Below are 25,602 nucleotides of genomic sequence, written 5' to 3'. Positions count from 1 at the left end.
CTATTACAAGGAATGTAAACATCCCTTGTAATAGGAATTTGGCATTAAAGGTCCTCCTTACAGTGAGATATGGGGTCAATAAGACCCCACATCTCACCTCTAGGCTGGGAAGCCTGAAATTAAAAAAAACAAAAAAAAAACAAAAAAAAACGATCCTGGCTTCTATCGTAGCGGTGAGTCAGTAGAAGCACCGGAGGGCAGCGGGAAGTCCCCTCTCGCCTCCCATAAGAACGATCAAGCAGTGGAACAGCCGCTATGATCGTTTTATGGTGTAGGGAATCGCCGGCTGAAAAAGCAGATGATATCTGAATGATGCCTGTAGCTGCAGGCATCATTCAGATATCCCCGCACAAAGTCAAGGACGTCATATAGGACGGTGGGCGGGAAGTGGTTAAAACACATTTTTTTTAACACAAAGTTGTCCATTTATACAATATTTCCAACACATAGCATGTACATACCAAAAATGACACCCCAAAATAGATTCTCCTACTCCTCCTGAGTACGGCAATACCACATGTGTGAGACTTACACAGCCTGGCCACATACAGAGGCCGAGTACAGCCGAGTATGACAGAGTATTGCAGAGTATGGCTGGGTATGACTTGGTATGGCTGGGTATTGCGGAGTAGTGCAGAGTAGTGCTGGGTAGTGCTGGGTATTGCAGGGCATTAGATTATGGAGGGATGGCTGATCATGGATGGATGGATCCATGGATGTGACTATTTGTCACTGAGCGGCGCTGTGGGCACTACACATCCAGCCCACAGCGCTGCTACCATCTGATCCCTCCCCCTCTGTACTGATCATGACATGACGCCAGTTTGTTTACTAGCGATTAGCGGCCGTTTACCGTGATGCGCCGGGTCGGAAGTTCTCGGGTGCGCGCCCCAGGGGGCGCGCGAGAGCAGGATTCTGGGAGGACGTCCATGGACGCCCACCTAGAATAAGCCAACCGCGCTGTAGCCTTCTTTCGGTTATGGCCCGGTCGGCATGTGGTTAAACCAGAGAGCAATTCTTTATATTAAACACACTGTATATTAAGAAGCTATTGATATTTAGTCTACAGTGGGAAAAATAATTATTTGATCCCCTGCAGATTTTGTACGATTGCAGACTTAAAAAGAAATGAAGTGTCTATATTTTTTATAATAGGTGTATTTTAAAATGATAGAGACAGAATATCAACCAAAAATCCAGAAAAAAAACATGATACAAATGTTATAAATTGAGTTGCAGTTCAGTGAGCAAAATAAGTATTTGATCCCCAAGCAAAACATGACTTCGTACTTGGTGGAGAAACCCTTGTTGGCAAGCACAAAGGCAAGACATTTCTTGTAGTTAGTGACCAGGTTTACACACATCTCTGGAGGGATTTTGGTCCACTCTTTTCTAAATCCTTAAAAGTGTTACTAAACCCAGTAACAGAAAAATAGTTCATCTGCCCCCCACCCCCTCCAGCTTATAAATCTTCATTTTACATAAAAATATTGCAACTAACACATTTTTGTATCTGTATACCACAGTGATAAACTGCAGTTTCTCCAGTGCTGAGAGTTCAGGAAAGTGGAGATTTCCACATCAGCCTGACTACATTCCCACATGTGTGATGCCAGCATCATGTGACCTGGCTAGCTCTGATCAACAAGTAATTGTTCTCTCCAGCATAAAAGACAACTGAGCATATTCAGGTTGGCTACTCTATCTGGGGAAAGACAGTGCAACAGGGGAAGGATCTGTGCATACAGGATAAAAACAGCCTTTTCACACAATGCAGAGGATTAACCCCTTAAGTTCCACAGTGAGTATAACAAGCATGCTATGCTGCATATACAGACAGATTTTATGGTTGTGGGTTAAGTAACACTTTAAGGTTTCTTGGCTGTCTCTTGGCAACACTTAAAAATTTTTCTATAGTATTAAGGTCTGGGGGCTGGTTAGGCAACTCCGTGACCTTAATGTGCTTCTTCTTGAGCCAGTTCTTTGTTGTCTTGGTGTTGTTTAAAGTCATTGTCATGCTGAAAGACCCATCCATGACCCATCTTCAGTGTTCTGGCTGAAGGTTCTCATCCAAGATTTTACAATACATGACCCCATCCATTGGCCCCTCAATGCGGCAAAGTCGGTCTGTACCTTTCGAAAGAAGCATAGTTCCTTAAGCGCTAAAAAACTATGGGTCATACGGTAATATATGGCAACCAAAAAAGTTATGACTTATCCAGAGCCAGTGCAGCTGACAAAAAAACATTTGGAAGAATGTAGCATAAACAAAAGAATACTGGTGGACAGCGCTCTAAGGACTGAATGTAGAGGTGGTGAAAAAGTCAATTAAGCCATAAGTAAAGGCAATGTTTTATTCCATCAATAAACAGTCATGGATAAACAATTAAAATACAAAGAGCCAACGATACCACTGTGGATCCCAAGGGCATTAAAGTGTTAACACCATTCAAAGGGCCAACTGGTGGAGCATGGAGGGGTGCCATTGTCCATGCTGTGAGAGATGAAAACCTGGTCCAAGAGAAAGACAGATGATGGTGCACTGCCGCAGAATGCAGGATGGTGTGTGGAAATGCGGGAACCAAGCTGGAGGATCCAGTGTCACTGCCTGGGGATGTCTTGCCGATCGTGAGGGAGAGCCAACCAGGAAGCAGAACCAGAGAACAGGGGACCCAAGCCGAAGTGGCAGGTGCGCCTGGATGGCGTGCAGGACTCAACCAGATGTCTGAAGGATAGAAGCCCCTGAACCAGCGTGGATGCAGGCTCGTCTGTTGCCGTAAACGTCATCCAGGTGTGCCCGCCACTTTGGCTCGGCTCAGCTCCCTTGGTCTCCCTGGAGTTACCAGGAAACAGCCAAGGAACCTTAAGGATTTTGAGAAGATCTGTAAAGAGGGGACCAAAATCCACCCTGAGATGTGTGCAAGCCTGGTCACCAACTACAAGAAATGTCTTACCTCTGTGCTTGCCAACAAGGGTTTCTCCACCAAGTGCTAAGTCATGTTTTGCTTGGGGATCAAAATTATTTTACTCACTGAACTGCAACTTAATTTATAGCATTTGTTTTATGTATTTTTTCTGGATTCTTGGTTGATATTCTGTCTCTATCATTTAAAATAACCTAAGATAAAAATGTATAAACCCTTAATTTCTTTGTAAGTGGGTAAACTTACAAAATCTGCAGGGATCAAATACCGGTAATTATTTTCCCCACTGTATATGCCACAAAGTCTTCCGCTCCTACAATTCGAAATCTGTGGATTAACCTTTTTGGACACACCTCCATGTGCCAAAACAACAATATTCTATGGTCCTTTACAGAACTATTAGTGCATTAGTGTCCCTGTAAAGGGACATGTTGTCACTGATAGTTGCTGGTTTACAATAACAATGACGGAACAATCAGTATCGTGCCCACTCATGTGATTACCTTGACAGCCAATTATAATGCAGCCTTAAGTTTTGTTTACAAACAAACCTGCCACCTTCAGTTGCCATGGTGTCTCAACACAAGATTCTACTCCCTGGGATAAGAGATGGTTCAGGACGTTCTGCCAATCTGACTGACCCGGGGCAGATTTTGGTTGGTTGGAAAGAAGAAAGCTGTGATGGCATAGAGTTTTAAAATCTATTTTGTACCCCTTTGAAACAACTGATTTAAAGCTGGCCCAACCTAAGTCCCTCACTAATATATGAGGCCACTGGATGTGCTGTATAAACTATATGTGGCTGAGGCTACATACAGCGTATTGCACGGTGTTCCAGGTTCGAGCCAAGACCTTCCTGTCTCATACCTGGAACACAATCGTGTCTATCTGATTGGCACATGTTCTAGGGAATCAACGCAAAAGAGCAAAGTGGAGGGTAATGTTTGCAAGTACTCCCCCAAAGTACAGTCCTGGAAGACAGGATTATGTTGGTTGTTTAATGTTCTAGTCCAGTTTGCTGTGGTTTCACAAAGTAAAAATAAGTATAAATAGCTGAGTGCAGAGCTGGGCCTTCAAGAGTACAGAAAACCTTTTTTTTTAATTTTTTTTTTTAAAAGGTTTTTATTGTTGTACAAGTTAACAAAAGGGAAACAGTATAAAAGCGGTTAAAAACAGTGACACGGTACATAGTTGAGATACACAGGTGGGTATACAGAAAAGTCAAATTGTGAACAGGTTAAATTCTAACAAGCTTGCTGGTATACAATAAGGACAGAGGAAGTAGTCGACCAATCTCAGCAATATACTATGAGGAGATACGGGGGGGGGGGGGGGGGGGGGGGGGGGGCTGGGAAGCTGGGGAGGAGGGGGAAGCCTGGATGGAGAGGATCCTCTATGAGCAGTAGAGTGCTACTCCGCAGCATAGGACAAATCACATGACAATACAATGTAATGCTAGGGATGAAACCTTGTGATAAAGCAAATTGTATGACATTACAATGCATTTCAAGAGATGGAACCTTGTGCGTCTATCCATTGTGACCAGATCTTGTCAAATTTTTTGGGGGCAGTTCCTGCTTTTGTAAGTCAATTTATATAGTGGAAGCACAGAGTTAATTGTTGCTACCCAGGATCTGAGAGTCGGAGGTGCAGCCTGCTTCCACCTATAGAGGATCTCCCTCCTAGCGTAATATAGAGCGTAGAATAGAAACAGCTTTACATGTCTGGAGGCCACAACATCCTCCATAGAGCCCAGTAGCGCCAGGGTCAGATCTAGACCAAGGGACCAGTCCCCAAATTAATTCAGGGCCCCTACCACCTGCTCCCAGAATGGGCGGATGAGAGGGCATTGCCACACCACATGGAGGAACGTACCCGGAGAGGAGCTACACCTGTTACAGAGGGGGCTTGTACCTGGATAGATTTTTGCCAATCTCACTGGGGTATAATAGGCCCTATGGATGAATGAGTTGGATAAAACAGTCTCTGGCTGAAATCATTGTAGTAATATATCCACTCAGCAGGTCCTGCCAGTCTTCCTCAGTTAGTCCCGGGATGTCAGACTTCCACTTGTCATAAAGTGTCGTCAGTGTGGCTGCATGTGCAGAGGTAAGATAGAAGTATAGGGAGGATAGCGGTTTGTCTAAGATTTTTGAAATCAGGAGTCGTTCTGTGGGGTCCTTCTGAAGAGTTATGGGGTTAGGAAATTGCGCCTGGGTAGCATGTTTAGGCTGATAATACCTAAAGGTCATGGAGGCGGGTACAGCATATGTTTCTCTCAGCACCGAAAGGGGTGAGAGAGAACCTGTAGGCAAGATGTGTTTAAGGGTAACTATACCTTTGGATGCCTATGGGGGTCTGGCAATTGGTAGTAGTGCTTAAGCTGTGGGTTACCCCATAGAGGAGTATATGGGGAGAAGGTGGATTCTGCCCTGTAGATGGCGCCTGCCTGTTGCCAAACACGAATAGTGGTTTTCATTGGAGTCATGGTGGCAGGATGGTCCTTGGGTCCTCTTTCCCCCTGGGAAAGAGGGAGCTGCAACGCCCGTTTTGACAGTCTAGGGGTCCTCTCCGCCCAAACAAAGGTAGTAATAAGAGTGTCCAGCCTACGGAAAATCTGCTTAGGGATAGGGATGTTCCTAAAGAAGTACAGGAATTTGGGAAGATAAACCATCTTTAGCAGGTTTACTCTACCAACTGGTGACAATGGTAGGGTTTTCCAGGTCTGACATTTCATAGTGAACTGGGCGACTAAGGGAAAGAGGGCTGGAGAGGAGACAGTTTACTCGGACTCTAGCAGTCAGATCTTTATACAGAAGCTGGATCCAAGAAATGAACTTGGGACCAAAGCCAGAGCATTCCAGTACCTGCCAGAGGGAGAGCCATTCGACCGAGTCGAACTCCTTCTTGGGGTCTAGCGCTGCGACCACCCCCGAACTCCCCTCACCAGCCAGGTCAATGTGGGCAAACAGTCTACGAATGTTAATGTCTGTCCCCCTGCCCGGCATGAACCCAGACTGGTCCGGATGTACTAGGGATGTAATAACCGTATTTAACCGGTTAGCCAGTATCTTAGCCACACTCTTGGCGTCCACGTTGATCAAAGAGATCGGACAATAGGACTTACAGAGTTCTGGATCCTTGGAAGGCTTGGGGACCACCACTATCACAGCCTCCGTCATCGAGGCCGGCAGGGAGCCTGCCTCCAGGGAGGACAGTAACATGGCATGAATGCTGGGCGCCAGGTCTTCCTCGTAATGTTTATAAAATTCGGTAGGGAACCCGTCCGGTCCCGGTGTCTTACTTCCCTGGAGAGAGGACATCGCCTGCCTAACTTCCATAGGAGTAACAGGAGAGTCAGTCTCTACAGGTCGAGGTAAGGACCGGGAAGTCTACATCTGATAAGTATATATACAGGTCCTCCATGGAATAGGTCACCTTAGTGGAGTAAAGTTCCCCATAATAGGAAGCAAAGCAGTCATTAATGGCCCTGGACGCTGTCTGGCAAGTCCCACTCATGTCACATATGCAGGGGATACTCATAGTGGGCGACTGCTCACGGGCTAGCCAAGCAAGCAGCCTACCACTACGTTCACCTTCCTCAAACACTCTTTGGGATTGTTGTAAGTTTTTTTTTAGTCACGGAGGTGCGGAGCAAAAGGATCTCTTTAGTGCTTTCTTGAAGTCAGTCATGGACCAGTGGGTCTCTAGATTGGACATACAGTTTCTCTAGTGAGTCTGCCTCTCCCTCAGCCCTGACCAGGTCAGCCCTCAGCTGTCTGCGCATGCCCCCTATGAGCATCTGGTAATGGCCCCTACAGAAGGCCTTGAAGGCGTCCCAGACCACAGCCTCCGAGGCAGTCCCCGGATTGTGGGACCAATACGCCCGCAGCTGCTGCTGGAGGCCAAGGTCCACTCCAGGATCAGATATCCAGAATCTGGGGAGCCTCCATAATCTATCCAAGGGATGTCCCTCAAGGGAGAGTCGGAGCAGTACAGGCGCATGGTCAGAAATCCCTCTCGGGAGGATATCTATTTGACTAACCCTAGGGAGGACGGGGCCCCCTGCATACATCAAATGCGGGAGAAGGATTTATATGTAGCAGAGTGACACGTGTAGGACCTATCGAGGGGGTGTTTCCACCTAAACAGATCCACCAGGCCATATGCGTCTGCCCAGGCGGAGAGATCTGATGAGGAGCCTCCGGCAGAGGTGAATCGGTCAACCTCAGGGTTAGGTGGCATGTTGTAGCCCCCCATAAAGATCCTGTTGTCAGTGCCGTATTTGGCTGTAAGAGAGGTGAGCTTATGAAGCAGTTTGATGGAAGCAGGGGGAGGTATGTAAAGTCCTACCAACACTACTTCCAATGACTCTATCATAGCATGAACACAGCGCCCATCTGAAGCCAGTACTAGGTCTAAGAGTCTAAATGGCAGGGATTTATGTATAAGGACACTCACGCCCCTGGTAAAATTAGTGTAGCATGAATGAGTGATACTGGTCGCCCACCTATGGCTTTTTAAGGCCGAGTGTCTTCGACCCCACTAGGTGGGTCTCCTGGAACACACAGATTTGAGGAGAGTAGGTCTTTAGAAACTGGAATACCAGGGACCTTTTAACAGGAGAATTAAGGCCTCTGGTGTTCCAGGAGATCAGAGTGAGGGACACCATCGAAGTGGTGGGATCAGCATCACATAAGGAGGCTTAGAGGATGATAGTCGCCCAGGTCGGCCACCGCCATATGGCAATGAGCCAGTCTGTGAGCAGCCCAGCAAGGGTAAGCATAAAATGGTTACAAGTACGTGTCACAAAAATGTGTTCATAGGAATCAAGGAAACAAGAAAAAAAACAAAACAACCCCCCCTCCCCACTGACCCCCCTAAAACTGGAGGCGGTATAGGTTCCCATCTCAGGCACAGCAAACAGCCATGCAACGGGGGGCAACATGTGGAAATGGCATTCAGTGCACTAGCTCCTAACAGCTAGGGTCATCCGGAGAATAAATGGAGTGCAGGTCTCCCACCAAGCTGGGGGTACAAAACTTCGTTACGGTCCCAGGAACTGTCTGAGCAGCGAGGATATAGTCCAGAGCTCATATAGAGAGGGTGATAAAATGTACAAATTATAACGTGGTCTTAACAAGACCGCAGGGGTTAGGGGCTCAGGCCTGAGAATTGTTAAGGCCGGGTCAACAGGACCTCACAAACAAGGCAGTAGGCATGAGCTCGCTTTCCCGATTGGCCAAGGAAAGGCAGTGAGGAGGTAATAGAGCACAGTCTCCCACCCAGTCGCAGGCCAGCAATTAGTGCTCCCAGGAGAACAAAATCAAACAGTACCTGTGAGAGCGAGGTCAAATCAGGAGTGCGGGAGATAGCGGCCATCATCCCAGACGGACAGTGTCCAGCCAGGAAGACGCCTCCTCAGGCGATGTGAAGAAGCGTACGCGTTCTCCATCTTGAACCCGGAGTCTAGCAGGAAAGAGCATGCTGTATTTGAGGCTTTTTTCCCCGGAGGCGGGCTCGAACATGATCAAAGGATTTCCGCAGTCTTTGGGTTTCAATAAAATATGAGGGAATATGAGGAGTTTAGAATTGTCAAACTTTAGCTCCCCCACAGTCCAGGCCTCCCGCAGCACCAGATCTCTGTCCCGGAAATTCAACAGTTTAAGGATGATAGTGGGGGGGGGGGGGGTGCCACCGGAGGGCCTCTAGCAGGGGGAATGCAATGGGACTGCTCCACTACAAGTTGAGGGGAGAAGGTGGCTCTAGGGAGCAGGGTGCAAAATAAGGTCTCAGTGAATGAGATGGGATCATTACCTTCCGCACCCTCCGGCAGGCCCAGAACCCGCAAGTTGTTCCGGCGGTTCTGATTCTCGGCGTCCTCCACTCTTGCTTCCAAGTGTTTGACCTTGGTCTTCAGCACACGGAGGTCCACCGAGTGTTCCATTTGCACATCTTCAGTCGAGGAAACCCTCTGCTCCACTTCTGCCATGCAGCCTCGGAATGTGTCCAGGTCCCGGCGGATCAGTCCCAGCTCTGTGTGGACCTTGTCGGTCAGGGTAGTGCGGCATGCAGTAATTGCCTGCATTAGCTCCACAAACTCAGTGGGGGACCTGGAGGGCTCTGAAACGGGGAGAGATTCAGCCATCCTGCACGTCTCCTCCTCTGTCTGCGTGGCCAGGGTATTGCTGATGGTGGCCGCTGCAGCTCTGCCATTGGATTCTGGACGGGTCTTCGGCGGGTTGTTTTGCCGATTATTTCCCCATTTTTTGTAGCCGGGCATGGAGTGTTACAGTAACCCGCTACTTTCCCAAGATATTTCTCACTGCCAGCACTCAAATGGTGTAGGATCTAGGCACCGGACAGCGGAGCAGCTCTAAAGCACGTCTGCTCGCTGCACCATCTTGGACACGCTCCCATACAGAAAGCCTTTAAGATTGTCTCAAACTTTATGTCAGTAGAATCCTTAAATGAAGGATCAACTTTATTAAGTACAGTAGTAAGATGTTTAAGACTGAGACTGCAGGGGTCCACTACCGAAACAGTCCACCTTTTGTGAACTCTTGCCACTGGATAGATCTCAGAAATGTTACTGGGAGGGGTGAGAACATTTCAAAACTGAGCCAATCATCATAAATTGCCCATTCTATTTGTTCATGAATGGGGAATGTCTTTTTATACTTTTTAGGTCTCTTAGTACCCAAAGGGGAATTGGCGAGACAAAAGAAGTGAGCATATGAAGATTGGCAAGCATACCGGTATTGTGTGAAGCTGTAACATCAGGTTTATAGGGAGCCTGGGGGGTAAGAAATCTTCTGCGGCCTCCTCTTAGTTCCCTTCTGAGTCCTCTCCATTATATTCAGTGTCCGGCTCCTCTAGAGGATTCATTTTTCTTTCAGACCATGGTAGAGACAGTGGAGGTGGAGAAGGAGCCTGGTACCTTTGAGCCCTGGGCAATGATGGCTGTATTAAAGGCATCCAAAAAATTGTTGTCCAAGAAATTGTGGCATAGATGCAAAGAAGTCTGCCTTAGTCACATAGGCTTTTACAGCTAGAATCTGATGCAGACACTGGTATTAAAGCGGAGGTTCGCTGAAAAAAAATTATTAAAAGCTAGCAGCTACAAATACTGCAGCTGCTGACTTTTAATATATGGACACTTACCTGTCCAGGGAGCCCGCAGTGTCGGCAGACGAAGCCGATCCGTCCTTCGGCTCTCGGCGGCTGCCGCCGCCATCCTCGGTAAGAGCGTGCGGCTTCACTTCCTGGTTCCCCACTGCGCATGCACGATTCGCGCTGCGCGTCCTCCCAGGTCCCTGCTGTATTCTGTCTCACAGAATACAGCTGTGAAGGAGGACAGAGTAGGCGGCGGAAGTGGCGTAGGTCACCGCAATCACCGCGGTGATCTATGCCAGGAAGTGGGAGCAAATACCTGTATTAGACAGGTATCTGCTCCCTCCTCCCCCCCGAAAGGTGCCAAATGTGACACCGGAGGGGGGAGGAATCCAAAAAGTGGAAGTTCCATTTTTGGGTGGAACGCCACTTTAAAGAGGAAGTAAACCCTAATGGGTTTACTTCCTCTTTGTTTCCCTGCAAAGGTAAAGCATAATGGGCTACCATGCATCGCATAGTAGCCCATTATGTGTCACTTAACTGACACAGGAGCCTGCGATGTCACAGCTGTCCCCTCTTCCACAGAGCATCCATCTTCCTTCCGGGTATCGCTGCTCCGGCGCTGTGACTGGCTGGAGCAGCGATGACGTCACTTCGGCGCATACACGCGGGAGCCCCCAGTGACGGCATAATCACCTTCACTAACGGCACGTTCAGTGCGCCTGCGCCCGTTTTCAGGAAAATATCTCAAGGAGATATTTCTTGCACCTACAGGTAAGCCTTAATCTAGGCTTACCTGTATGTTAAAGTGGTCTGTAAGGGAAGGATAGTCACTCCAAGCAGTTTAAGTGTTTTGAATGCTTTCAGAAGAGCAAATATTTCTCTGAGCAACTGCAGCAGTTACTTTGCATCTTGTTTCAGCCATTGCTATTAGTGAGGGTATTCCCCTGTGGGGTACACACAGAGTATGTTGAGAAAATGGGACAAGGGTGTCCAGAAGGATACAAAGCAACCCAGGTGTTGACTGTTCTGTAGCAAAGTCCTTGTAGGGAAAGGGCGAGAAGATGCACCTGAATACGTTATAAAAGGCTCTGGACGGAAATGGCAGCAACAGTCGGACCTATGGTGTGATGTAGAGCTGCACAATAATCGTTAAGAATTCTTTCTCCCTCGCAATCTTAAAGCATTTTCCCGATTCTATGCAGAGTTCTCTGCTCAAGCCAACAGCTGTCAAAAAATAAAAAACAGGCAGTCTGCCACCTTTCATAACATTCCTCAGCTGCTAAAATATAAACATTGTAACATTTTGTTCTTTAGATCAAAGGAATGGACTTCGGGATGTAAATGAGGGAAGTTTAACCACTTAAAGACTAAACCTTTTTCTGACACTTGTTGGTTTCAAGTTAAATCCTTATTTTTTGCTAGAAAATTACTTAGAACCTCCAAACATTATATATACAGTTGTGCTCATAAGTTTTTTTTTTTTTTTTAACAGAAAATTTTATTAAACAAAACAGCATTACAATACAAGAAGTTAGTACATTCATTGCGGTGAGAATAATAACAGCAAGATCTACCATCAACCAATAGCCACTATTTAACAGATATTCCAGTTGTCCAAATGTCAGAAGTTTCACTCAACAATACTCCCTATGGCATTATAGCGTTATAAACTCTTAGATAATATAAAGTAAGTAATCAAAATTCAAATCAAGTCTGGCAGGGTCGGCGAGGAAAGGAGGGAATGGGCATAAGAAGAATAGATATGAGATGTAGGATGTCCTCTAATGTATTTCAGGTCCTGCTTATGGGGTAGGGGGTTCAGGGTCACCGGAAGCGTCCACCCAGGAAGACCAGATTTTATCAAACTTCCCTGGACATTGCCTACTTTCATACGTCAATCTATACAGGGGGAGTACCGTATTCACCGACCTTCTCCATGAGGCCAGGGTAGGAGGCTCTACTAGTTTCCACCGTAGTAAAATTTCACGCCTAGCGTAATACAATGCAAAGGTTAGACACAATTTATCATACCTATCTCCCTCAACATCCTCCAGATGACTGAGCAATAGTATTTGGGGATCTACCAGTAAGTTTGAGCCTATGACATTGCTCAGTGTGGAGGCCACTGCTGACCAAAAGGGTCGGAGTTCGGGACAGGACCAGACCATGTGCCAGAAAGTGCCCACCTCCTGCCTGCACCTCTGACAGTTGGGTTCTCTTTGATGGTAAATGCGCGCCAGTCTCTGTGGGGTGAAATACGCTCTGTGTAGGAACTTAAATTGTATGAACCGATCCTTTGCAGTGATCATGGAAGAAATGTAGGAGATTAAACACTCCTTCCATTCCTCCTCGTCCAATGAGGGAATATCAACCCTCCACTTTTCCCAGGTTTTAGTTTGGCATCGCACTCCACTGTAAGATATAGATATAGTGTTGAGAGAGGCTCCCCCATCACACTGGAAGTCAAGAGCCGGTCAATGGAATCTGGTTCTAAAATGAGGGGGGAAGGGAACTGAGCTTCAAAGGCGTGCTTCAACTGCCAGTACCTGAATTGGAAGGAGGGCGGGATAGCGAAGGATTGCCTCGGGGCTTGGAAAGTCATAAGCCTACCATCCTTAACTATATGTTTTAATGTAAGAAGTCCCTTTTTTGCCCAGAGAGAAGGGTCCGGTATACTGTAAAACTGGGGGAGCATAGGGTAACCCATAGGGGCATGTGAGGTGAAATGTGATTGGGCTTCCCATATATTTTCCTAGCCTCCTGCCACACCCTCACGGTGGTTCGCATCAGAGTTGTCATGGACGAACTGGCCCTGAGTCCACGAAATGGGGGATTGCTCAGGGCAGCGAAGGAACCCAGAATGGCTGCCTCCAGAGTGACCGCCGGATTCTGTGTGGGCTGGGAGAACCACCACCGAATCGTGACCAGAACAGCTGCCCAATAGTAGATTTGAAAATTCGGTAGCGCCAGTCCCCCCCCCCCGAAAGTGGGAGATATAAGATCTGCTTGGCCACCCTAGGTGGCCTCCCAGCCCAGACAAAGTGTATCAGCAGACTCTCCAGTCTCCGGAAAAAAGTCCTAGGGATGTGTATGGGTGTGTTACGGAAGAAGTAGAGATATTTGGGAAGGTAAATCATTTTTAGCAAATTGACTCTGCCAACAGGGGTCAGTGGAAGGGAACGCCAAGCAGCACATTTAGCCGTAAGCTGTGTCATGAGTGGTCGCAAATTGTTGTCCATATAGTCCTGGACTTTACCGCCAATTTTAATCCCCAGGTATTTGAATTCATCTACCCATTTTAGCTGAGGGTATGGCACCCTAGGGGTCGAGGGATGGAGCGGGAAAAGAACCGACTGGTCCCAATTAATGCGGATCCCCGAGTACCCACCGAATCGGTTAATCAGATCCAGTGCATTCTGCAAAGAGGACAACGCTTCCGCTAAGTAGAGCAGAACATTGTCCGCGTACAGCGATAACTTCTCCTCAATTGGACCTACCTGGAGTCCCCTCACCCCAGGGTCAGCCCTCAGCAATATAGCCAGGGGCTTCATCGCCAGAGCGAATAGACCCGGGGAGAGGGGACACCCCTGTCGTGTGCCTCGAAACAATTGGAACTTCCCCCATAGGCATCCGTTGGTACGTATTCTAGCTGAAGGGCCATGGTATAGCATGCGGAGCCATTTCGTGAAACCCAGGCCAAACCTGAATCGTGAGAGCACTTCCCATAGGTAGCCCCATTCGACGGAGTTGAAAGCCTTCTCCGCGTCGAGTGAGGCCACCGTTCCTTTAGTCTCCTCGTCTGCTCTGTCTATATGAGTATGAAGGCGTCTGATATTAATGTCAGTTCCTCTCCCGGGCATGAAGCCTGTTTGATCCCTGTGGATGAGGGCAGCAATGACCAAGTTAAGCCTGTTGGCTAATACTTTCGCCAGTACTTTTGCATCCACATTGAGAAGGGATATAGGGCGATACAAGGAGCATAACGTGGGGTCTTTCCTTGGCTTGGGGATCACCACTATGATCGCTTCGCTCATTGTGTCCGGGAGTTTTTCAAGACGCGTTGATGCAGAGAATAGGCCCTGAAGTTTATCAACTAGTTCTGTTGCATATTGTTTGTAAAACTCCACAGGGATGCCATTGGGTCCCGGTGTTTTCCCTGTCTGCATTGATTTAAGTGCCTGAAGTAGACGTAATTGGGGTGTCTAGCCTATCACGATACGTTACTGTAAGGGTTGGGATATCAATGTCATCTAAGTATGCTGCCAGATCCTCTCCTCTATAGTCTACCCTGGACCTGTAGAGGGATTCGTAGAATTCCGCAAAACAGCCATTGATCCCTTCCGGTGTATGAATCAGCTGTCCCGAGAGGTCCCTGATATGCGAGATGCTCATCCCTCCCGCCTGTTCCCTGGAGAGCCAGGCCAACAAACGGCCTGACCTCTCTCCCTGCTCAAAAATCCGCTGGGATTGAGCCAACATTATCTTCTGGGTAAGAGAGTTACGGAGACGAACTACCTCCCTCGTCATAAGTTGTAGATGTGAATAGTGCACAGGATCTCGGGTACGAACAAAGAGAACCTCTGCACTACTCGCCTCCCTCTCAGCCCTAATCAGGTCTACCCTATGCTCCCGACGGACTCTGTCAATGATGGTCTGGTACTGTCCCCTCGTCGTGGCCTTAAAGGCATCCCACACAACTGTGGGGTCAGCCGAGCCCACGTTTACTGCCCAAAAGTCAAGCAATTCCGTTCTGAATTGGGAATCTACTTCAGTGTCTGAAATCCAAAATCTGGAGAGCCTCCATATCCTTTCTACTGGGCCCAGTGAGAGGTCCAATGACAAGGGTGCGTGATCGGAGATTCCCCTAGGCAGTATTTGTATGTCCGTGACCCGTGGGAGGACCAGGCTTCCTGCGAATACCAGGTCTATGCGGGAAAACGTTCTGTGAGAGGCCGAGTGGCATGTGTATGCCCTGGTCTGGGGGTGACGCCACCTCCAGACATCAGTCAGGCCATAGGTATCCGCCCACTCAGCCAACCCAGGGCAATGATGTCCCGCAAAGGTTAGCCTGTCAAAATCCGGGTCAGGGACCAGATTAAAATTGTGCTCATAAGTTTACATACCCTGGCAGAATTTATGATTTCTTGGCCATTTTTCAGAGAATATGAAAAACTTTTCTTTCACTCATGGTTAGTGTTTGGCTGAAGCCATTTAATATTATTATCAATCAACTGTGTTTACCCTTTTTAAATCATAATGATTTAAAAAGGGTAAACACAGAACAACAGAAACTACCCAAGTGATCCTGATCAAAAGTTCACATACCCTGGTGATTTTGGCCTGATAACATGCACACAAGTTGACACAAAAGGGATTTGAATGGCTATTAAAGTTAACCATCCTCACCTGTGATCTTTTTGCTTGTAATTAGTGTGTGTGTGTGTGTATAAAAGGTCAATGAGTTTCTGGAGTCCTGACCCTTGCATCTTTCATCCAGTGCTGCACTGACATTTCTGGATTCTGAGTCATGGGGAAAGCAAAAGAATTGTCAAAGTATCTGCGGGAAAAGGTACTTGAACTGTATAAAACAGGAAAGGGATATAAAAAGTCATCCAAGGAATTGAGAATGCCAATCAGCAGTGTTCAAACTCTAATAAAGAAGTGGAAAATGAGGGGTTCTGTTGAAACCAAACCACGGTCAGATAAAATTTCAGCCACAACTGCCAGGAAAATTGGTCAGGGTGCAAAGAAAAACCTACAAATAACTTAAGGTGAAATACAGGACTCTCTGAAACATGTGGTGTGGCTGTTTCAAGATGCACAATAAGGAGGCACTTTTTTCCCAGAATCATGCAGCTCTAGTGTGATGTAACACCTAGTCATCCACAGGGATGGACCACGTCCCTGGACCTGTATAGTATCCCACAGCCAACTACATGTGCTGTACCAAATGTGTATCTGAGGGGATCTGTCCAATGATGGTTCAGATCAAAGCCATTTACAGGTGCATTGGTCAATCTGTGTGTGTTTTCTGTCATTTTTTTTAACCACTTCCGGACCGCCCACCGTCGTTATACGTCGGCTGTTTGAAGAGGAATATCGTTGTTATGGCAGCAGCTAGCTACCTGCCATAACCCCCGGGATCCTCTTCCTCATTAGCGGTCCGGTTTCATATAAAAGTGGTCTCTGCGGCGGATTCACCGCAAGATCACTTTTAATCGGCGGCGGGAGAGGGCCCCCCTCCCGCTCCAGTGTCCTCCGCTGCTTACCGGTGCCCTCCGCTGATCAGTCGGCAGCGGTGGAGGCGATCGGATCTTCGCCCTTGCTGGGCATGGAGATGAGTGAGGGGAAGATGGCTCCCAACCGTCTCCATAACAATGCAGTGCGGAAGCGACGTTTCCGCCCATAGCTCTTAAAGGGCCATTGTTTTTTTTTTTTTTGTTTTAATTTCTTATTGCATTTTAGTGTAAATATGAGATCTGAGGTCTTTTTGACCACAGATCTCATATTTAACCATTTCAGCCCTGGACCATTTGGCTGCCCAAAGGCCAAAGCGTTTTTTGTGATTCGCCACTGCGTCGCTTTAACTGACAATTGCGCGATCGTGCAACGTGGCTCCCAAACAAAATTGACGTCCTTTTTTCCCCACAAATAGGGCTTTCTTTTGGTGGTATTTGATCACCTCTGTTTTTTATTTTTTGCGCTATAAACAAAAAAAAGCAACAATTAAAAAAAAAAAAAAAAAAAAAAAAAAAAAGCGCAATATTTTTTACTTTTTGCTATAATCAATATCCCCCAAAAATAATTATATATATATAAAATTTCCTCAGTTTAGGCCGATACATATTTTTGGTAAAAAAAAAAAAAATCGCAATAAGCGTTTATTGATTGGTCTGCGCAAAAGTTATAGCGTCTACAAAATAGGGGATAGTTTTATGGCATTTTTATTAATAATTTTTTTTTATTAGTAAAGGCGGTGATCTGCGATTTTTATCGTTACTGCAACATTATGGCGGACACTTTTGGCGCTATTTTGGGACCATTCACATTTATACAGCGATTAAAAATGCACTGATTGCTGTGTAAATGTGACTTCCAGTGAAGGAGTTAACCACTAGGGGGCGCTGCAGGGGTTAAGTGTGTCCTAGGGAGTGATTCTAACTTGGGGGGGGGGGGATTGGCCTACGTGTGACACGACACTGATCACCACTTCCGATCACAGTGAGCTGTGATCCGTATCATTGTCACTAGGCAGAACGGGGAAATGCTTGTTTACATTGGCATTTCCCAGTTGTTCCTCTCCGTGAGATGATCGTGGGGTATCCCCGCGGATCACACTCGCAGGGCTCGTGGCAGGGTCACGCACGTGACCACACGGCAGCAAATTTAAAGGAACGTACCTGTATGCCCATTTGCCTGTCCGTGCCATTCTGCTGACGTAAATCTTCGTGCGGCGGTCGGCAAGCGGTTAAGAGGTCCTGTCATGCTTTTTTCTATTACAAGGGATGTTTACATTCCTTTTAAAAGGAATAAAAGTGACACATTTTTTTTTCCCTAAAAAAATAAGAAAAAAAATGTTTTTAAATGCGTCCCATCCCGACAAGCTCGCGTGCAGAAGCAAAACACATACGTGAGTAGCGCCCGTATATGAAAACGGTGTTCAAACCACACGTGAGGCATCGCCACGATCGGTAGAGCAAGAGCAAAAATTCTAGCCCTAGACCTCCTCTATAACTCAAAACATGCAACCTGTAGAATTTTTTAAACGTCGCCTATGGAGACTTTTAAGGGTAAAAGTTTCTTGCCATTCCACGAGCTGACGCAATTTTGAAGCGTGACATGTTGGGTATCCATTTACTCGGCATAACATTATCTTTCACGATATAAAAAAAAATTGGGCTAACTACTGTTCTTTTATTTTTTAATTTAAAAAAGTGTATTTTTTCCAAAAAAAGTGTGCTTGCAAGACCGCTACACAAATACGGTGTGACAGAAAGTGTTGCAATGACCGCAATTTTATTCTCTAGGGTGTTAGAAAAACAATGTATAAAGGTTGGGGGTTCTAAGTAATTTTCTAGCAAAAAAAACCAAAAAAAAAAACACAACAACAAATCTCAGAAAGAGGCTCGGTCCTTACGTGGTTAAAAGGCGCTCCAGAATTAATGAGATGTCCACTACTCTGCAACTAGTAAAGTGGGTAAACAGAACCAAGCCTGGAGAGTGCCCCCTTGCAGAACCAAATGTCCAAAGGTCACATCGCCAAGCCTAAATTGCAACGTACATCATGTTTTCTATGACCCCTAGGCCTAAACGGGCATAACACCCATTGCAGTGCAGGGCAGAGTTGGGTTTTAGTGTCCCTCAATTGACAAAATTAAACAATATGGTTTTGTTTTACCAAATACATTAGACACATAGTCAGAGATATATACCCTGCCCCAGGTGTGTCACTTTACCTTAGTTTGATAGTGAGTATTACTTGGTAGATTGAAAACACTATAAACAGAAAACTGTCTAAGATTCAGAAGCATCCACTTAATTTTACTATAAATTGATACTTTAAAAATTAACGGTGAAGGAATCTATATAAAAAAATTACTGTTTTAAACAATATGATCTCTGATGTAAAGTGATAGTAATTTGTTATTTACTCATGCATATTTATCTTTAGGTTCATTTGTATCAGTGATTTATTTAGGAATTAAAATGTGGTTATCTAGTGAGAAAATTAACTTTGCCCTTTTCTATTATTTTTGGCTGTGTTTGTGGGTACAGATCTTTGGTGTGAAATGTTACTGTTGCTGCATTTTTTTTTTGTAACTTCCATCTACTGATCAGCTGCAGAACCTAATAGTATATAGGGTTTTAAAAAAAAGATACTATCATTATGTCCTGAAGGGGCTAAAGTGACAAGAGTCTTATTAGATAAACTTAAAGTGGAGTTCCACCCAAAAATGGAACTTCCACTTTTTGGATTCCTCCCCCCCTCCGGTGTCACATTTGGCACCTGTCTAATACAGGTATTTGCTCCCACTTCCTGGCATAGATCACCGCAGTGATTGCGGTGACCTACGCCACTTCCGCCGCCTACCCCGTCCTCCCCCGCTGTATTCTGTGAGACACAGAATACAGCAGGGACCTGTGAGGACGCGCAGCGTGGCTCGCGCTGTAGGGAACCAGGAAGTGAAGCCGCACGGCTTCACTTCTTTATTCCCTTACAGAGGATGGCGGCGGCAGCAGCAGCCGAGAGCCGAAGGACGGATCGATTTCGGCTACCGACACCGCGGGCTCCCTGGACAGGTAAGTGTCCATGTATTAAAAGTCAGCAGCTGCAGTATTTGTAGCTGCTGGCTTTTAATAATTTTTTTTCAGCAAACCTCCGCTTTAAGTCCTACTCATTTTAGGGAAGCCCTGTAATTAAGACCATTGAAATTGAATGTATGACAGTGGACGAAATGCCAGTTGCTTGAAAACTCAGAATTTTGAAGCTCTTGGCTTTCTATGGACATTAATTGCCTAAGGATTGCTAAAATTCAATCCTTGAAAGAAATTAGAAGTCTTCAGAAACTCTTTAGTACTAAAGCTGCAAAAATGTTAACGATAACTCAGACTTTTTGAGGGAGAATTTTTACTTTTGTATCCTGCTTAGATTCAGGAATTTAGGAATACAACAAAAACCTTACCACTTCTTCCAAAGGAAGGGATCTACTTTGCTGAAAATCAGTGTTTGAAGGCTGGGTCAAGGGATCTTTAGTATTGGTAGCTATTGTGCTATAGCAGATTTCATCGTTTTCTGGTATGGTCACACTGCTTGGGACAAACTTTGGGGATCTCAAAGGAGCTGCAGGTGTAAAGCTGGTTCTTCCTGAATTATCTGTTGTCTTGTTCTCAAAAGGCAGCCAATTATCAGATACCACTGGCTTTTTAAGTGCAGTTGTTGTGCTTATCGGAGAAATGGATGATGCTACACAAGCTGCTTTAGTTCTTGCAGATTCTGAGTTAGCACCTTTGTTTTCACTGGATTTGGTTATAACAAAAGCAGGTTCTTTAACAGGCTGAATAGCCGTTTCTCTGGTTAGGGGACTAACAGTACTGGTATCTTTATTTGACATTCTTGTGCTGGAACTTACAGGCACTGTATTGTTGTGAACTGGATCTCTTTCAGTAGGTTGTGGTTGAACTCCAAAGCCTCCAAAACCTTCTTTTTTACCAAAAAGAAACTTGAGATTAGAATTCAAGTTCACACTTGGCTGACACATAGTGTTCACAGGAGCTTGGTAAGAGAACGGTGAGGCAACAGGAATTGTATACAAAGGGTAAGAATACTGAACATATGCTGGACTTGTTCCGCTGTTGTAGGGCACTCTGTTTTCAAGATGTAAATGCCTGCTGGCCCACTGAGATGGAGGTATGCAACCAAAGACAGAAGTAGTACTGTACATTGAAGCAGATGGAAATGCTTGGTTTGCGTCCAAGGAGGATGCTCTGTTATATGGAATGTTTGAAAAAATATTCCTATTCTCCCAGTTGGATCTCCTTTGACTTTTACTATGTGGGATAGGTTTAGAGAAAGTGCTCACATCTTCTGGTTGTGGTTGAAAACTAAAATTTTGAGGTTCACCAGTGCCAAGCTTTGTTTTATCTTCAGGTAAAGTAGCAGAAAATACTTTAATCTCTTGGGAAGCCAACTGAAAATTCTGAGCAGGTTTCTTCACAACACGAACTTTTAATTTTTTCCCCAAAAACATCTTCCCATCCATTTCCTCTGCAGCTGCTTGAGCTTTTTCTGAGCAAGTGAAGATTAGGACAGCATAACTTAGAACGAAAAAAGGAAACCATTAGCAACTTTTCATTATATATATATATATATATACACACACACACACATATATATATATATATATATATATATATATATATATATATATATATATATAACAAGATTTAAAAGTGGTCATTTTCAGGACTTCATAAGTGATTTTCTAGGAATCACTATGCACCATTGCAATTTGTAGAAACTGATCCTACCATGTAGATGGAACAACTACAACCAGTAGAGGATCTGAAAGCTGAAAATTTTACTGCAGGTACCTTACTTCTTGACCTCAAAATTATAATAAATATCCAATAAAGCTCAAGAAAAAAAAACATAATTTTTTTGCGCATTAGAGTTCTCCACCACTTTGCATGTGGTGCAATTTTTTTCATAATTTTTCAGCACAGTGGATACTAACAGAAGCTGAAACATTTTTTTTGCTGAACGACTACTTAGAACCCCCCAAACATACTGTATATTCTGAAAGCAGAGGCCCTGTAGAACAAAATGATAGCAGTTGCAATTATGTTGCGTTATATTTGCACAGCTGTTTTATCACACACATTTTTAGGAAAAATTATGATAACATGAATTTTCATGCACAAAAACAAATACCCATTGTTTTTCATAATATATTAAAGATGAGGTAGGTTGCATGGAGTAAAGGGATACCAAACATGTGAAGGCCCAAAATTGTGTGCATGTGTGAAATGTCAAAAAATAGGATTTTTTATAACAGCTTACCTGTAGAATCGCTTTCTTTGAAGTACATCACGGGACACAGAGTCATAGTAGTTACTATGTGGGTTATAGGCCACCTTCAGGTGATGGACACTAGCACACCCTAAGACAGAAGTCCACTCCCTATAAAACCACTCCCACTACTGGGAGTACCTCCGTTTTTGTAGCAAAGCAATACATGTGTATACCAGAAAGAAGGGAGGGACATCTGTGTCCCGTGATGTACTTCAAAGAAAAGGATTTTTACAGGTAAAAATCCTATTTTCTTAATCGTACATCACGGGATACAGAGCCATAGTAGTTACTATGTGGGATGTCCCAGAGCAATGCCAACTGAAGGGAGGGAGACACAACAAAAGTAGGGCACCATGAGACCAGAGGACTTATACTGCTGCTTGCAGCACACTGCCCAAAGGCGATATCCTCATGACCTTTTACATCTACTTGATAGAATCTGGTAAATGTATGGACAGAAGACCAAATTGCAGGCTTTGCAGATTTGAGCCATGGAGGCATGGTGATGCACTGCCCAGGAAGCACTAACAGCCCTGGTGGAGTGCGCTTTAATTTGAAAAGGTGGAATCTTTAAATCATGAGATTGAACAATTACTTGTCAAATCCATTTAGAAATAGTAGATTTCAATGCTGCCTGTCCTCTTTTAGGACCTTCAGGCAACACAAACAAAACATCTGTTTTTCAAATCTGAGTAGTCGCCTTCAAGTAGACTTTGACAGCTCTCACGACATCAAGAGAATGTAGCGATTTTTCTTCTGCAGAACAGGGTTCTGGGAAAAATGAAGGCAGAGCAATATCTTGGTTTAAATGAAAACCTGATACTACCTTCGGTAGAAAATTAGGAAGAGGATGCAATACAACCTTATCCTTGTGAATAATTAAATATCTTTACAACAAAGAGCAGCCAACTCTGATACCCTTCTTGCAGAAGATATGGCTACCAGAAAAACTAGTTTCCTTGTCAAAAGGACCATGGGAATATGTTGCATCAGCGCAAAAGGCTGTTTCTGTAATGCCGACAGAACTAACTTCAAGTCCCAAGGGTGACCTAACCGGAGGAATAAGCCACATTACCCCCTGAATAAAGCTACGAACCAAAGAATGCAAAGCAAGTGGTCATTGAAATAATACCGACAAGGCCGAAACCTGGCCTTTGATAGGCCAGCTTCATTTCTAACCCCGTCTGTAGAAAGTCAAGGATTCTACCTATGACATATTTCCTGGGGTGCCAACCCCTAGATTCACATCATGAGACATATGCCTTCCAGACTCTATAATATAGGACTCTGGAGGCCGGCTTCCTTGCATTAACCAAGGTAGACACCACTGAACCTGACAGCCCACGCTTCTTCAGAATGTGGGTCTCAATAGCCAAACCGTTAAATGTATCGTTTGTAAGGTAGGATGGAATACCGGACCTTGCGAGACAAGGTCTGGACGTGGCGGTAGGGTCCATGGGACCCCTACCGCCATCTTTACGATCTCTGCATACCAAGATCTCCTGGGCCACAAGAATCACCGACTTCCCTTCCTGCTTGATCCTGCGAAGAAGTCGTGTGCTGGCGACTCAAGTAGTCCGCCTGCCAATTCTCTATTCCTGGAATGAAAACTGCCGATTAGGCAAGGTATGTTGTTTTCTGCCCAAGTTAGGATATGATTCACCTCTCTCTGGGCCGCATGACTTCTCGTGCCCCCTTGGTGATTGATATAGGCCACTGCTGTGGCATTGTTGGATTGGAACCTGACAGGATAATTCCGTAGCCTGAACATCCAGGCCCTCAGGGCCAGGCGTGCTGCCCCAATCTCTAGAATATTGATGGGCAAGGTCATTTCTGATATGTACCATTTCCCTTGGACAGTCGCTTCTTCCAGGACTGCTCCCCAACCCGAAAGGCTGGCATCTGTTACCACCTTCCAGGTAACTGGTAGGAAGGATTTTCCTGTCTGCAGATTTTTTTCAACCACCAATTGAGGCTTTGGTGCACCTTTGGAGACAAACACATTGGGAAGTCTAGAGCGTGGACCTTCTTGTTCCAAGCTGATAGGATACTGTTTTGCAGTAGTCTCGAATGAAATTGAGCATAAGGAACGACCTCGAATGAAGACATCTTTCCCAACAATCTCATGAATCTCAGTCGAATAGAAGGATTCTTCTTTGCCTTGACCACCTGAATCAGTTCCTTTATGGCACTGATCTTTGCCTGGGGCAAGAACACCCTCTTCTGAACTGTATCTATGATCAGACCCAAGTATTCCAATCTCCTTGATGGTTTTAATGAAGACTTTTCTAGGCTGAGAATCCAACCTAGGTATTCCACGTAGTTGACTGTGGTGACCATTAGGGTTGTCCCGATACCACTTTTTTAGGACCGAGTACAAGTACCGACACTTTTTTTCAAATACTCGCCGATACCGATACTTTTTTTTTTAATGTCACGTGACGTTTTTTTTTTTTTTTTTTTTTTAACAGTGCTTTTTTTTTGGGGGGGGGGGGGGTGAACGTTGTGTGTGTGTTTTTTTTTTATTTACAATTTTTATTTTTTACAATAATTTTTTTTTTATTCTTTATTGCAATATGTGTTTTTTTTGTTTGTTTTTTTTTAATCAGCCCTGTTTGGGGGGCTTTGGTGAGATATCAGGGGTCTTAACAGACCTCTGATATCTCCCCCTTGAGACAGAGAAAGAGACAGAGGATACAGATTCCCCAGTCCCTTTCTCTGCAGCCTCAGCTGCACTGAAAATTAATGGAGAGAAGACAGCGGCTCCTCTCCATTCATAAACTGACTCATCGTAATCACAGGAGATTACAACGTTTCAGTTATGTGAATGGACAGAGTCAGCTGACTCTGTCTATTCACAAAGGAAGGGAGGAGGAGGACGGCGGAACGGAGGGGGAGAGAGAAGGAGAGGGGAATGGAGGGGACAGCGGAGAGGCACAGCAGAACGGAGGGGACAGCGGAGGGGGACAGAAAAGGAGAGAGGAACGGAGGGGACAGGAGAGACACAGATAATGAAAGAGGAGCGGAGGGGACAGCGGAGAGGCACAGATAATGAAAGAGGAACGAAGGGGACAGCGGAGGGGGACAGAAGAGGAGAGAGGAACGGAGGGGACAGGAGAGGCACAGATAATGAAAGAGGAACGGAGGGGACAGAGGAGAGGCACAGATAATGAAAGAGGAACGAAGGGGACAACGGAGGGGGACAGAAGAGGAGAGAGTAACGGAGGGGGACAGAAGAGGAGGATGCAGTGACATACAGCGGTGAGCGATCACCGCTGTATGTCACTAAAGCTGCTGAAAGCCGCTGGGGGAGAATCTTGTAACTCCCCCATGCGCCGATCACAGCTGACTTCCAGGTATCGGGGGAAGCATCGGGAGCATTTGTCCGAGTACAAGTACTTGGGCAAATGCTCGGTATCGGTGCCGATACCGATACTAGTATCGGTATCGGGACAACCCTAGTGACCATACTTTGGTCTAAGCGGGCTAACGACTGGTCTATCAAGAGCAGAACGTCTAAGCTAAAATCGTTATACCTTGAACCCTTAATCTGGCTAGAGGAGGAGCCAGGACCTTTGTAAACACTCGAGGTGCAGTAGCTAGACCGAAGGGCAGAGCTACAAACTGAAAATGAAGATTTTCTATCTCGAAGCGTAGATATTTCTGGTGAGCGGGAAAAATATGTACATGGAGGTAAGCATCCTTGATGTCGATTGACGCTAGAAGTTCGCCTCCTTGTAGAATGGAGACTACTGATCGGATTGACTCCATGCAAAAAGAGCGGATATTCAAAAACCGGTTTAGATCTTTAAGATCTAGAATGGGTCTGACATCCCCATTTGGTTTTGGTACCGTGAAAAAGTTTGAAGAAAACCCCAATCCCTGCTCTTCCATGGGGACCACCGATATCACCTTTTGAGACAAAAGATGGTCCATTACTTGAAAGAGAGACTTCTTTTTCCCTGGAAACGTTTGATTTGAGAAAACAAG

The 25,602-nt window shown here is 45.5% G+C and overlaps 1 protein-coding gene across 1 annotated transcript in view; it reads right to left on the bottom strand.

The window, feature by feature from the left end:
• RBM44 (RNA binding motif protein 44) overlaps positions 1 to 25,602 on the bottom strand; it is a 109,873-nt gene that overhangs the window by 65,989 nt on the left and 18,282 nt on the right. Inside the window, exon 3 of the mRNA XM_073635223.1 lies at positions 19,724 to 20,855. Coding sequence (XP_073491324.1) covers positions 19,724 to 20,855 — 1,132 coding nt within the window. The remainder of the gene's footprint in view (positions 1 to 19,723; positions 20,856 to 25,602) is intronic.

Source organism: Aquarana catesbeiana, linkage group LG06 (assembly GCF_042186555.1).
Source record: "Aquarana catesbeiana isolate 2022-GZ linkage group LG06, ASM4218655v1, whole genome shotgun sequence".
In the NCBI taxonomy this organism is placed as follows: domain Eukaryota; kingdom Metazoa; phylum Chordata; class Amphibia; order Anura; family Ranidae; genus Aquarana; species Aquarana catesbeiana.
The sequence above is the reverse complement of the archived record's forward strand: the minus strand, read 5'-3'. Positions and strand labels throughout refer to the sequence as shown.